Here is a 15,826-nt window from a genome sequence, read left to right as displayed (position 1 = left end):
ACACACTGTCCTGGCTGCTACTCCTCTTATACTCCTGGCCTGCTGTGTATATTTAGCTTTATTGGACTTCAGGTACATATCGACCTGAATAAAGTTTTCAGCTTAAATAAAAAGAAACCCAGTAAGAGAACAAAAACTGGAATAAGAAAATGACAGTGAGTGGGACAGAGTTTGTGTGGTTTGTGTGGGTGTCGTACTTTCTCCAGGTCCGGCTCCCTCAGCGCCAGGGCCAGCTCGTTGTTATCCATCACAGAGGCAGCAGCTACATCCAGCGGAGTGGAGCCACGCATAGACGGAGAAGCTGCAGGGAAAACACAGGCTTTACTGTAAACACCTACCTGCATGCAAATGTTTGGGCATCCCTGGTCAAACGTTGTGTCGATTTTCTAAATTAAAATAAGTTAACTCTCCACAGGGAACACGTTTTAATGCACAATTACTGTTCATTTGTTATGACATAAAATGGGTCTTGTGCAAAAGTTATGGTACATTTTATGTTTTACGAACTGGTTGAAAGTCAGAGTTGAAAACGCGAGTGAACTTATACCATAATTACATTTATTTTCTAAAATAAATGACCAAACATTCCATTTTGTCATAAACAAAACAATAATTACACTGCAGAACTTTGCTAAATGTTTCAATAACGACTGTTTCTGTAGTGACCATTTTAGCTCATTTTGAGCAGAACTCAAACGCAGTTCAGTACAACAGCTGTACACACATAAAAACATAATATATTCATGAAAGCACAAAAAAGTTTACTGAATTTCAGAAAATGTGTTTCGGTAGTGACAATTCTTAATGTTACACAATGATTTTCAGACTCTGGGATGCATTTACTTCAAAACAATGGGATCTAACTGCTCACCACGCGGTCAAAAATGCAGGGGTGTGGCTAAAATAAGGCTCCGCCTACAGACTAAAACTCTTTGTGTTTCAGTAGTGATTTAAATCGTTCAACTTCACTTTAAAATAAATCAAAAAAGATCTTTTTTATTTAGAGACTGATCTTTAAAGCTGCACGTTTTTCATATGTAATAGGATAAAGGACAGAAGTTGCCTGCTTCTGATAAGCTACTGCCAAAGCTAATGCTAGAGTTAAGAAAACTCATATAAAACTCAACTCAGATAAAGTTTAGTTCACTTTAGAGACGACTTAAGTCTTTCTGTTAATAGTTTTGTCTTTGAGCTTTGAATTTGGTTTAATCCAAAACTTTTTCAGCTTCTGGACTGAAATAAAAACAGCTCCACCCTTCAGATGATCAGGATTGTACCGTTCCTCAGTAACACCTTTACACCGTTTCTTAGCCTAATAATTCTGATTCATTTACTAGCACCACCGTTCTCACTGCAGGTTTGTTTTGAGCAGTTTAGCCTGAATTAATCACAAGCACAAAGTAACAATTTCATGCTGGGAATCGCAAAAAAAACTGAAAATCCATCTGCATTCACAGGGCATGCGCAAATTAAACCCCAGAACAAAGAAAATCAAGGGCACACTGTCTTAAGAAAAATATAAAAAGACATTTATACATGACTCATATTTACAAAGGGTGCCAATAATTAGGCAGCTGACTATATTAAAGCATGCACACACTGAACACTACGGTTTGAAATGACTTGCTGCACAGATACACTCCATGACTCACATAACTATGTACAAATACACCATCACTTCTATTCAGACGGGATTAGCTTTACATGAGGTGGTGAAGTACTGTAATTTTTACCACCGTTTCTCAGTGATTTCAGTCCTGTACGAATGCGGTATGTAAGTCATGTTTGCTGTCTCCACACTCCCACTTCAGTAAAGATTCCGGCCATATTTTACCTTTTGTAAAACAAGCAGTAGAAATAACCCCACACTATATTAATCCTGTGTGAACTGACATGTCAGTAAAACGCATATTCTATACGTCATATTCTGTGGAAAAATGAGTTTCTTAAGTATTAAAGCACCTGAAGAAGCCTTTTCTTGTGTTCTCTGTGGCTAAAATTAAGCCAATATGTAGCGTTACTGTCCTACCTTTTGTGTACAACTTACAACATGTAAAAACTACAAAAAAAGTTAGTTAAAGTACACAAATAATGGATAAATTAGGTGTTTTATTACTGCTGCTGACTCAAATTGTTGAATCATAGCCATTGCTACACTTGCTTTTCCCCTTTTCTGTATTTCTTAATATTTTACACTAATGTTAAACCCATTTTCTCTGTTCATTTCACTCGTGTTATTGTTTGCTATCCGGTATCGACCAGAGGAGGATGGGTTCCCCTTTTGAGTCTTGGTTCCGCTCCTTTTGCTCTTAGGGAGTTTTTCCTTGCCACTGTCACCACTGGCGACTCTCATGGGGGCTCAGACCCGGATTTTTTCCGTAAAGCTGCTTTGCGACAACGCCTGTTGTAAAAAGCTCTATATAAATAAACTTTGACTTGACTTTTTTACTCTTTTTGAAGTGAAGTCAGTGAGTAAATCGAACAGCCGCTCCATGCAAATTGGTCATAAACATTACAGACGTCTTGCGGAATCACCGCTCGTCTCCGTGGAAAACTAATCCCGTCTGAATAGGGCTCAAGAGCATAAACACTCCACTGTTTACCTTAAAACCCACTCCTGATATTTTTTCAAGTGCTTATTATATCCAAAGCCATCTTCTGTAATAACGCACCCTCAGGGAACTGAGGTACATTTTGTGTAATAGCCTCTTTCCAGCTCTTAAAGCTCACTACAGCTCATTAGCAAACTCCATTTACTCTAATGTTGAGCTGAGCATAGTCTGTCAGACAGAAAACAGGTAAACACAGATAAAAACCAGCGGGCTGTGTAAGAAGAGCAGTCCAAACTTCCTCAGTAAAGTATTAAGAGGTGAGCTGAGTGCGGAGATGAACGACCACAGAGAAGAATCTAATTTAGCTTCAGACAAAAACTAATGATTAAAGAAACTTCTGCCCACCAGGTGGTGCTGTTACCTTGCAGCAATGAGTCTTGTGACAGTTCAGTTCTCATCCAGCATTTTATGGGCAACAATTATATTAGGTGCAAAATATGTAAAATCTTATATGTTCACATTTTCTACAGGGAACACGCTTAAATATGGCATTTTTATGCACATATTATATATATATATATATATATATATATATATATATATATATACACACACACACACACATGTATTGCTGTTGTTGGAACAAAACCTTGTATCTCCAAAATGGTAACTTTACAGGAGAATGTAAGTCAATGGAACCAGACAGAATGTAAGATAATGTAAGTCAATGGAACGAGACGTCTTTCCAAGTCATTTTGGGTCATTTCTTTTAGTCCATTCACCACGAAATTTACATACATTGTAGAGGGTAACAGGTATTTTCAAATTTTGTGAAAAACTGAAAAAAAGTCAAAAATGGAGATGCGAGGTTTTCTTCCGACAACAGAGTATATATATATATATATGTGTATATATATATATATATATATATATATATATATAAATGTGCCACGATGCATGCACAGACCACATTTTTACCCAATATGTTAAATTCAGCTAATAAACAGTAATTGTACATTAAAATGTGCAGAAGTGTGTTCTCTGTAGAGCAGTGGTCACCAAGCCTGCTCCTGGAGATCTACTGTCCTGCAGAGTCCTGTTCTAACCACGATCTGCCTCACCGGCTTCAGCTTCTTCAAATGTTTCTGACAGGCAGGATTAGATGCATTAGTGTTAGGTAACGGAGGAGCAGCATGTTGAATGCAGGATGCAACTAAACTCTGCCGGAAAGTAGATCTCCAGGGCCAGGGCTGGTGACCACTGCAGTAGAGGATGTGTTAACTTTAATTTGACTGGGGCGCACAAACTTTTGCTTATGACTGTAAGTGAATGTTTAGAGACTCTTCACTGGCCAGTAAAACCCCATCAGTCATCTTTAAAAGAAGAGAAACGGAGGCGTTGTTACCGAGACCCACGCTGCTGTTCTCCAGCAGATAGCTCAGGTGGTCAAACATGGCCTTCTGGTTCTGACGGCTGATACGGCAGAAGTAGCACAGGAAACGGCAGCAGTTGGCCACCATCTTGGGGAATGTGATTTCCTTCAGAGGAGAAAGAAACAGTGAAGAGTGGCAGAACAGGAGAGAAAAAGCAGAAAAAGAAAATCAGAAAAGCAATCAGGCCTATCTGATGAGGTGTGGGTGGGCTGTGGGAGGGTTATTAAAGGTAAACAGAAACTGTGACTAAAACTAAAACTTACAGTAAAAAGTAGCTGAAATAAAAATAAAACAACAGTTTCAAAACTATAATGTCCACTGCAAAACAAACTAAAACAAAATGGAACTTAAAAAAAAAAAACTTATTATGTCTTTGGAAACCCACGCAGACACGGGGAGAGCATGCAAACTCCACACAGAAAGCACGCTGGTCGCCCGGCCGGGGAGTCGAACCCCTTTTGCTGGCATTTCTAAGAGCTGTGTGAACTGAACGTCTGTATCAGGGAAGGGTATACCTTAAAATCGCTGAATTCACTAGAATTCATTAGAATGGCTGTCTGGACATACAGTGTTAATCTTTACTAAGAATCTTTATGAAGACTGACATTCTAATAAACATAAACTGATGAAGTGAAATTCTTCGCGTCAAATCATTTCACTATCGATCAAAACAGGAAACTCTAGAATTTAACATCTAATCAATCTAATTTCTACACCTTCACAGTCAGCCAAGACACGGTGTCTGAAGCTTGCTTCTTTAGCTTCACGATGGAGCTACAAGGCTGGTGTAGCTAATAAATAATTGAAGCTTTTATACACTGATTAGCAACACTCAAACTGCATGTCTACATCAGCACACTGTGTTTTTTGACAATGTATGACACTGATGTTGAGATTATGTAACAGCTCATTATGGTTTTAAGCATGTGATGCTTTAGGCCTTCAGTCTGCACAATGTTCGGTGAAAGCTGTCAGCTTCCATGACTTGTTTCCATGCCTTGTTAGGTACGTTAGCCTTGATGCTTCAGTGCCAAACTAAAGATGCAAACTTCCAACACTAAACATGTCTTGGCTGATCAAATACATTTGAGTCAAGGGGGAAAATGTACAGATTAGACTTTTCAGTGAGTTATTTCTTTGACCTTCTGCCCTAAAAACATGGTATTTAAATGGTTTAATCCTCTTGGAAGGCTTATTGTAATTTTAAAAAATCATATTTGTGTCAAATGCATTTAACCTCATATTTCCTCAACATGTAACATCATGTTTTTTCACAAACACTATCACTCTGCTGAGACGCCGTTGCTAAGCAATGACTTTGACAGCTGTAGGAGACGCTCAAGCCATTTGAACGTTTTTACTTCTTACTTTGCCACAAACAGAAAATGGACACTTTTACGATCACATTTGACCGACAGCCGATTTGGTCAGACTCTGAAGATGAGACGACACTAAATTCCCAAACTGTCATCACCACTGAGCAGCTTTTCAGTCGGCAGCTGTGACAGAAGAACAGCTAAACAACCTGGAATCAGCCAGAAATGAACCCAACACCATTCGCCAAACTAAATGGGCTGTAAGATGCTTTACAGACTGGCTGGAACAAAACAACATTAATACTGATCTGGCAAAAACTGACAAAACTGAGCTAAACTTGATATTGCGGCAGTTTTATGGCTCAGTCCGTACTTCAAAAGGCGAGGCTTACAGCAGACTGTGCAGCGAGTGGGCGGAGCTCGCTACTCTGACGTAGCAACAAGCTGCTTGTTAAGGAACTATAATTTGGCGGAAGGAACTGCGAACATTAAAACATATAAAATGCTACGTTTAAACACAAACACACTCCCTCTCGTGTTCTATTGCTTAAACAACAGATGCATTACAGCTCATGAGACTAGTAGATAAACAGTTCATGAAACGTTGCAATAGATGTGGTCATTTCTTTACATTGAGCTTCTGTTATATGCTGCAAAGAACCGGTGATGAATCCTCTGCCTGGTCTCTTTCTTGGTGACAAGATAGTAATTGTCAACGGGGTGTTTACTATGTGATGAAGTTCGAACTCTCTGCTCAGAGCATTTGTGGGTAATGAGGTGCTAAATCTCCACTAGCAGTGTTCCAGGAGATTAGCTAGTAATTGTCTGCTAAGCAATGCTGCTCTGCTGGACGGGTTCTAATTTATAAGGCAGTAATTCTCTGCTAGGCATGCTGTAGGTGATGTAGTCATTCATTACCTTGGACTCTCCTCCACTCAGTACATTGACCATGACCTCCATGACGGTCTCATGCATGCCCAGAGCTCTCATCAGGTTCGGGTGCTGGTAGAACACCTTATTGTTCATGATGTCGCTGAAAAGGACAAGACACAATTGTAATATATTAGTATGTAATATTTCATTTACTGCGTGGATAAATGGGCAAGAAAGACCTAGAATGTACCATTCAATATCCAGTCCATATACGTTAACTCAACAGCCCGTTTTGTATTCATCATGGTTGTGATATCACATTTCTTACTTATGTATATGCAATACACTTACATGTATATTAAAGCAATAAGCCATGAGAGAGGCCAACATATAATATGGTAAAATACACAATTTTTCAGAAAATAATTGAAGTTATTATTGACAATAAGCAAGATAATCAAGTATTCCACCAAGAAATATAGTTCCTTTAGTGTATGGTATCGTGGCCAAGCAACTATGGACCACCAAATGAGGAGAACCATCACCCATTGCTGTATACTGCAGTCATTTCATGAATTACCTAACTTTTTGTCATATAACAATGATCATACACTGATCAGGCATAACATTCTGACCACCTCCTTGTTTCTACGCTCATTGTCCATTTTATCCGCTCCACTTACTATATAGGTGCACTTTGTAGTTCTACAGTTACAGACTGTAGTCCATCTGTTTCTCTGCATACTTTGTTAGCCCCCTTTTACCCTGTTCTTCAGTGGTCAGGACCCCCATGGACCCTCACAGAGCAGGTACTATTTGGGTGGTGGATCATTCTCAGCACTGCAGTAACACTGACGTGGTGGTGGGGTGTTGTGCTGGTCTAAGTGGATCAGACACAGCAGTGCTGCTGGAGTTTTTAAACACTGTGTCCACTCACTGTCCACTCTATTAGACACTCCTACCTTGTCAGTCCACCTCGTAGATGTAAAGTCAGAGACGATAGCTCATCTGCTGCTGCACAGTTTGTGTTGGTCATCCTCTAGTCCTTCATCAGTGGTCACAGGACGCTGCCCACAGGACGCTGCTGGCTGGATATTTTTGGTTGATGGACTATTCTCAGTCCAGCAGTGACACTGAGGTGTTTAAAAAACTCCAGCAGCACTGCTGTGTCTGATCCACTCGTACCAGCACAACACACACTAACACACCACCACCACGTCAGTGTTATAGCAGTGCTGAGAATGATCCACCACCCAAAGTACCTGCACTGTGAGGGTCCATGGGGGTCCTGACCACTGAAGAACAGGGTAAAAGGGGGCTAACAAAGTATGCAGAGAAACAGATGGACTACAGTCTGTAACTGTAGAACTACAAAGTGCACCTATATAGTAAGTGGAGCTGATAAAATGGACAATAAGCGTAGAAACAAGGAGGTGGTCAGAATGTTCTGCCTGATCGGTGTATGGTAACACAGCACTGTTTAATGCAAAATCATTTGCTTTATAAGTACTTTTTGTTCAAAAAATTATCACCACAAGTCTTATTTAGCACCAATCCAGCGGCGCCCCTCTTCTCACGCTGGGGCTACATCTCAAATGCCTCCCTGCTCCCTACTTAGTGCACTACATAGGAATTTAAATACTGGATTCTGCAGCCCAACATTGTAAACTATAGCTAAGAAACAGTCATTTGGGATTCAGCCACATCTGTACTCGGTAAATAATGAACTATTTGGCCGTAGAGGACACAATTTCTTGACGCTACTTCTGACTGAAACACGGACATTTGAAGTGTGTAATCCATTCAAGTGACACTTTTAGACTTTTATACTGCCGTTTTACAGTCAATCATACCGTTAGGTGCGTAAATTTCATAATGAATGAACCAAAAGAAATGGCCCAGAATTATTTGGAAAAAAGTCTGGTTCCATTGACTTACATTAAAAGTAAAGTATGTTTTTTCCTTCTCCTGTAAAGTTACCATTTTGGAGATACAAGGTTTTCTTCCAACAACAGCGACATATATGTATATAATACGTATTATTACTACATACATGTACTTTCATAAAAATGATACACATGGGACATATTATTACATATTTAGAGGTATATTGTACATATATAACTACTACATATATTACATTTGGGATACATATATGACCCAATAAAAATAAACCTGTGAATGTACGTGTGCGTTCACCTGAGGCCACGGATCATGAGTTTTTCCTCTTCACGGCCCATACGGACGCTGAGCAGTGAGCGGATCTGTCCCAGAGAGGCCAACAGGTTGATGGTGTCCTCTACAGAGACAGCATTGATGGTGTATGTTTTGGGTAGCGCTCGGACCAGCCCTCCGATACCATCATACTGCCTGTGCAGCAGCACGAACATGGCTCGCACCAGCTCTGGATCCTCTATCACACACTCCTGCGCCCAGCGCACCATCGTCTCCGAAATTAACTGCTGCAGAGTGCCTACGAGGGAGGGCAAGGTCAATTTACTCATAACATCTGTGGTACAACTACAATGAAGAAAAAAGTATGAACAAATTCAGATTGCTGCTGCCTCTGTTTGAAGCAATGATACTCACTTTTGTCCATATTTATAGAGAACAGTGTGTTATACAGGGTCCAGTGGTGGACAAAATACACAAATCATGTACTTGAGTTAAAGTACAGATACCCAAGGTAAAATATTACTCCAGTAAAAGTAGAAATCCTCCCTTTAGACCTCCACTTGAGTAAAAGTACAAAAGTATTTGCCTTCAAATGTACTTAAGTATCAAAAGTAAAAGTACTGAAAGATTAATTATGACTCTGATGTCCTATTATCATTTTTGTAATAAGACTCTGCTTTATTAACTCGTTTAGGTGAAAATGCTCCAGAGTCTCTCTTGGTAAACCAGTCTTTTAATAGAATGTCATTAATTAGTGACGCTGATGTCTATTAAAATTATCATAAGCACAAAACACTGAAGGCAAACAGTTTCCATCAGGTAGAACTGAGTGGCTCTGAAATCACTTTTTACAAACAAGCAAAGTTTCAGTTTAAGATTTATTTGCAGCTTAGTCACAAGTTTAAGTTTAATAAAAACTTTAAACTCAGGTTCACAAATGAGTTTCCTTTACTAAACTGTATCTGTAGGTCTCTGTTCATAAACATAAACTAGCCAAAATGAATTTACTATAAAATGAAAGTGTTTGTATAAATTCAGAATAAAGACACGTCAGTCACGACTGCATATGAGTACATATTTCTATATTGTGGTCTATTTACACAAAGTTAGGTTAGTTCCTGTTTATGTTGAACAGACACTCCCAAAATTTTACGCTGCTGCACTGATGTTGAACCGTGTGCTGCACTGGGTCGGTATGACCAACAGGTCAAAACAAGCTCAAAACAAAGTGCGCACTGTGCCCTGATTGGTGTTCTTGCTTCACGCTTCTTTCGTTTTGACACGATACGTTTTTATGCACATATAGGCCAAAAGGAACGACAGATTTTGCATAATATAGTGGAGTAAAAAGTAAGATATTTGACTTTGAAATGTAGTGGAGTGAAAGTAAAAAGCCACCCAAAATGGAAATACTTCAGTAAAGTACAGATACAGTACAGAAAAAACTACTTAAGTACAGTAACGGATTACATTTACTTAGCTACTGTCCAACACTGACAGTGTCAGAAACTGCATAAACAAGTGTATTTGAGATTACTTAACAACTCCACATGGATTGATTTAAGCATACAGATTCTTCAGTTCCCTCAATGCTAGGGGTGCGGGGAAAAAAAACGACTCTTAGATGCATCGCGATGCGGACATGAACAATTCTGAATCGTCTGAATTCACAAATCTGAATTCACAAACGTCAAAAATCGATTTTCTAAATATTTAATTGATAATATAATGTTGATGGAACGCAAAAGGCGGGACTTGGAAGTGGGTAAGTACAGCTCCTGGACAATCTGTGGCGGCACATAACAAAAACACAACTGGAAGAGTGAGAAATCTGACCGGCTCCCTCTGCGTTAAAAGCCAGGTTAGGTCAGGAGTCACAACACAAATGTTAAGAAGAGCCATTTTGTCCTTTCAACAAAAATCAAACCACCTTGGGAGCCACAACATTTAATGTCTAGTATGTCACTGGCACTGGGCTGTGGAGAGGAGGAACTGTGTTCTATGGAGTGATGGAGCTCTACCTTTGGGATGAGTTGGAGTGATCCAGAACTGATCATCCAACATCAGTACCTGACCTCACTAATGCTCAATCAAATCCTAACAGTAATGTTCCTACATCTTGTGTAAAGCCTTTCCAGAAGAGTAGAGGCTGTTACTGCAGTAAAAGAGGACAAACTCCCTATTAATACCCTTCATTTCAGAAGAAACAATGACCAGGTGTCTATAAACCTTTTGACATGCAGTGTATGTCTTACGCTGCATCCCCTGAAAGTCTGGTGCTTTTAATGACTTTTCTGTTTTAATCCAGATAAAGCAGTAATCCAGTGTGATGTGTGCTAGAAGTATTCAGAGAGAAAGGTCAATCTACCTGTTACTGAAGACACAGAAGATGAAAAACGATGGCTTACTGGGTTTCTTGGCTTTTTTTTTCTTTGGCATGTCAGCCATTTTCTTCTTCAAGTAGGCCACCTTCTCCACCAGATACATCAGACGCCCTCTGATGGTGAAATCACTGTCCGCTTCACCTGCCTTATCGTCATCAATCTCTATACCTGCACCAATACGCACACAAACACAACATGATCAATACGTTATCATTCCTAACACAGACTGATACTACCACCCATCCTGCACAACAACCCATCCAGTATTGTAAAGATTTGAGACCACCTTAAATTCATGTATTTCCTAGTCAAAATGGCCATTAGGTACATGTTTATCTTTTCTCAAGAGATGTTTTTAAAGATATTAAATATATAAGATAACCCACTTGCATGAGTAAGGAGAAGGCCACAGCAAAATAAGCGAAAAGAGAGAAGTTTCCAAAACTGAATGACTGAAAGTTTTCAAGAAAATGGGACTCCTGACAACAATGTAACACTGGGTAGACCATCAATACTGCCCCCATCAGATAAACAGCACTTAAAGCTTCCATCATTGAGAGAGAGGAGGAAATCAAGCTGCTTCAGATCTGAAAACATCCACAGGTGTTTCTGTCCATCCTTCCACTGTGAGAAGACGACTCAGCGCTATGGGTCTGAAAAGATTTGTAGCTGTCAAGAAGAACCTCACTGAGAAAAGGAGACGGACATCAAACAAAGAAGCTGCCGGTCTCAGAACGATGGAAAAATATCTCTGCCGTTTTCTTTGAAAAAACTGAAAGCGAGTTACCTGAAAATAATGGAAGCTGTAATAAAGGGAAAGAGTGGACACAATAAATACTGAAAAAAACAGATATTATTTTTGGCTGTTGAGGTTTCTGTGTAATTTTCTGTTGAATACTGAATGTTTCCTGCTATTTTTTCCAGAAGCTGAAAAATGAATAACTTGTACTTAATGGCTGTTTTGGCTGTTAATTAACTAAACGAAGGGTGGTCTCTAAAAACAGTGTCCTGCATATCAAATATCACTGAGAGAAAATTAAAGCATTCTTTTTCACTTTTTATTTCTTAAATGACCATTTTAAATAAGTATTAAATATTTATAAAATCCCAATCATGTCTTGCTCTACTCAGAAATATGATTGGCTAAAAAAAGGCAATAGAAATGTGATTAGTGAAAACATTAGCCAGTAAAAACAGACCAAACAGACCAAACAAATAAAATGATAAAAGAAAAGTGATAAACACAGGAAAACACAGGACACTGTTAAGTAATTCGGAGAACTACAGGTAAAGCATTAAAGATATGAAAAAATACTATTCAAAAATAATAAAACATAAAATATTTTATACTAAGTGCATCTTCAAGGTTGTTACTTAATGTGTATACACTGATCAGGCATAACATTCTGACCACCTCCTTGTTTCTATGCTCATTGTCCATTTTATCAGCTCCACTTACTATATAGGTGCACTTTGTAGTTCTATTACAGACTGTAGTCCATCTGTTTCTCTGCATACTTTGTTAGCCCCCTTTTACCCTGTTCTTCAGTGGTCAGGACCCCCATGGACCCTCACAGAGCAGGTACTATTTGGGTGGTGGATCATTCTCAGCACTGCAGTAACACTGATGTGGTGGTGGTGTGTTAGTGTGTGTTGTGCTGGTCTGAGTGGATCAGACACAGCAGTGCTGCTGGAGTTTTTAAACACCTCAGTGTCACTGCTGGACTGAGAATAGTCCACCAACCAAAAATATCCAGCCAACAGCGTCCTGTGGGCAGCGTCCTGTGACCACTGATGAAGGACTAGAGGATGACCAACACAAACTGTGCAGCAGCAGATGAGCTATCGTCTCTGACTTTACATCTACAAGGTGGACTGACAAGGTAGGAGTGTCTAATAGAGTGGACAGTGAGTGGACACAGCAGCACTGCTGTGTCTGATCCACTCAGACCAGCGCTACACACACTAACACACCACCACCACGTCAGTGTTACTGCAGTGCTGAGAATGATCCACCACCCAAATAGTACCTGCTCTGTGAGGGTCCATGGGGGTCCTGACCAGTGAAGAACAGGGTAAAAGGGGGCTAACAAAGTATGCAGAGAAACAGATGGACTACAGTCTGTAATAGAACTACAAAGTGCACCTATATAGTAAGTGGAGCTGATAAAATGGACAATGAGCGCAGAAACAAGGAGGTGGTCATAATGTTACGCCTGATCGGTGTACATCGTTCCTTTTTCTACATAACATGTGTTTTACGTTGTTCTCCATAGGCCTGGATTTCAGGGGATATTCTGTACTGACAACAAAACTGTGCTGTGAGTACTGTCTGTTATTAAATCAAGACAGTTCACTACCCAAGAGGTGCTTCAAAGCTCCACAAAAGCAGCTATGCTATCCTGCAACTGAAGAGAAATTATCTGGTCAGATAAATTTTCATTACTGCTTTATATGCCTATAATACTGATCAATTCTTCGTTCATATTTTTGACTGTTGGTGTTAATTGTTTCTGGTGCATCAAGATGTAATTCAACTCTGTAGTAGCACAACTCACATAAACACACAGTATAACACATATACAGTAAACAACATACAAACAATATACACTATACAATAATATAAGCATATTTTAACTGAATGTAATTCAGAACAGCTTCTACTGTTGAAGCCCCCTGTAAATGGGTATTTAACTCATAAGAACAGCTCACAGAGTTTGAGGGTGTGAGTTTTGTGTGTGTTTGCATGTGTTTGCGTGTGTTGGTGTGTGTTTGTGTGTACCACAGTGGCTCATTAGATCCTCATGGAATTCCAGCAGCTGGTCTCTGATGTCCTCCGGACAGGGACAGTCCTGCTTTTCATCCTTAAAGCTCAGCAGCATGTTAATCTGAGAGAAGAGCACACACACCATGACAATGCAACACAACATGCCTCAGACTTCAACGAAGAGGATCGTTACTCCACATAAACTAAAAGAGAACAATAAAAATATGTCTAATATATTTTTTATGACGTTTGTATTATTCCCATGAGGAGTTTTAACACAGGAGCCCTTAAGGGGGTCATATTCTATATATCCCATGTGTATTCAAATGTTTTTATGATTTCATTTAACAAAAAACTTCAGACAACTTTCCAATCTCTCTTCATCCTTTAGTATTAAACAAGCTGTTTTTGCTGCTGCGCCCTTATAAGGTGGATATATACAGTGTGTACACGACCTCTGTCCGGACTGGCTGCCCTGCATTACAACTCATTCACAAAATAGACTGAAGTGTGGAACAAACTGTTAGGATGTGGGGAAAAAATGAACTTTGGTTCCTCTTTTTGGATGTGTGGCTCCTCTAAAAGACTGCAATGTTCAGTTTGCCTCCCACATCAGAAACAGCACAACGTTTAATCATTTTCCCACATCTTCCACTCCAGTAACTCTGCTACGGACTGTATGCAGGGACAACACTGCACATCACTCCAGTGGGAATGGGAAGCTAACTTGCTGTAGGCTGAAAGGGCTCATATAAAAATGTACACATGGATGTAACATCATAACCAGCTGACCTGTTCCTGGGGCGGTGAGCGGAACTCTTTGGTTTTGCGGGCGGTCAGGGCGGCCGACATGTTGAGCGCCTGCATGACCTCGTTATAGCGGAAGCGCTGGTTCTCCTGTAGGTTAGCCACAAAATCATCAGAGAAGGCCACGATTGCCTCGATACGGTGCCGGACCTGACAGTCACACAGATACTGCAGCAGGTGGCACATCTGAGAGAGGAAAGAGAGAGCGAGAGAGAGAGAGAGAGAGAGAGAGAGAGACAGAAAGGGTCTTTTGTTAATTTTGTCACACAGAATGTTTCAGATCATCAAACTGCATTACCTGGCCCTGTGTGAAAAAGTAATTGCCCCCTTAGCTATGAAATCAACCAACCAGTTAACCAGATTCAATTGACTATTGGGTTTAGTTTCACTAGACACACCCAGGCATGATCACTGCCAGACCTGTTAAATTCAAACATCACTTAAATAGAACCTGTCAAAGTGAAGCAGCTAGAAGGTCTCAAAAAACAGCACATGATGCCCCAATCTAAAGAAATTTAAATACAGATGTGAGCCAAAGTCATTGAAATCTACCAGTCTGGGAAGGGTTGCAAAACCATTGGTAATGCTCTGGGACTCCAGCAAACCACAGTGACAGCCATTATTCACAAATACAAAAAAACTTCAAACATCATCAAGAGCGCATTGACGACTCATCCAGGAGGTCACAAAAGAACTTAGACAAGCATCTAAAGAACCACAGGCTCACTTGCCTCAAGGTCAATATACATGATTCCACAGTAAGAAAAACACTGGGCAAGAATAGGATCCATGGGAGAGTTGCAAGGTGCAAACCACTGCTGACCAAAAAAAAGCACAAAGCCTCGTCTCACACTTGCCAAAAAACATCTAGATGACCCCCCAGACTTTTGGGATAATATTCTCTGGACTGATGAGTCAAAGGTGGAACTTTTTGGAAGACATGGGTCCCGTTACATCTGGCATAAAGCTCACACAGCATTCCACCATAAAAACATCACACCAACAGTGAAACATGGTGGTGGTAGTGTGATGGTCTGGGGCTGCTTTGCTTCTGCAGGACCTGGACGACTTGTCATAATTGATGAAACCATTAATTCTGCTCTCTATCAGAAAATCATCAGGGAACGTCCGCCCGTCAGTGACCTCAAGCTCAACTGCAGGTGGGTTATGCAGCAGGACAATGATCCGAAGCACACAAGCAAGCCCACCTCTGAATGGCTCAAAAGAAACAAAATAAGATTTTGGAGTGGCCAAGTGAAAGTCTTGACTTGGATCCCATTGAGATGCTGTGGCAGGACCTTAAACAGGCAGTTCATGTTCAAAAACACACCAATGTAGCCGAATTTAAACACATCTGCAAAGAAAAGTTTGCCAGAATTCTCCACGGTGATGTTAAAGACTCATCACAAGTTATTTCTGACATTTGATTGCAGTTGTTACTGCTAAAGGTGGCACAACCAGTTATTAGGTTTGGGGGGGCAATTACTTCTTCACGTGGGTGATATAGGTTTTGAGTAAA

At 40.1% G+C, this 15,826-nt stretch overlaps 1 protein-coding gene across 1 annotated transcript in view; it reads right to left on the bottom strand.

Moving 5' to 3' along the window:
* ryr2a (ryanodine receptor 2a (cardiac)) overlaps positions 1-15,826 on the bottom strand; it is a 368,896-nt gene that overhangs the window by 112,615 nt on the left and 240,455 nt on the right. Inside the window, 7 exon segments of the mRNA XM_036571987.1 lie at positions 198-301; positions 3,958-4,090; positions 6,220-6,334; positions 8,374-8,647; positions 10,758-10,901; positions 13,516-13,621; positions 14,293-14,493. Coding sequence (XP_036427880.1) covers positions 198-301; positions 3,958-4,090; positions 6,220-6,334; positions 8,374-8,647; positions 10,758-10,901; positions 13,516-13,621; positions 14,293-14,493 — 1,077 coding nt within the window.

This window comes from Colossoma macropomum, unplaced genomic scaffold, assembly GCF_904425465.1.
Source record: "Colossoma macropomum unplaced genomic scaffold, Colossoma_macropomum, whole genome shotgun sequence".
Lineage (NCBI taxonomy): Eukaryota > Metazoa > Chordata > Actinopteri > Characiformes > Serrasalmidae > Colossoma > Colossoma macropomum.
Note: the sequence above shows the minus strand (reverse complement) of the source record. Positions and strands in the feature narration are given on the sequence as shown.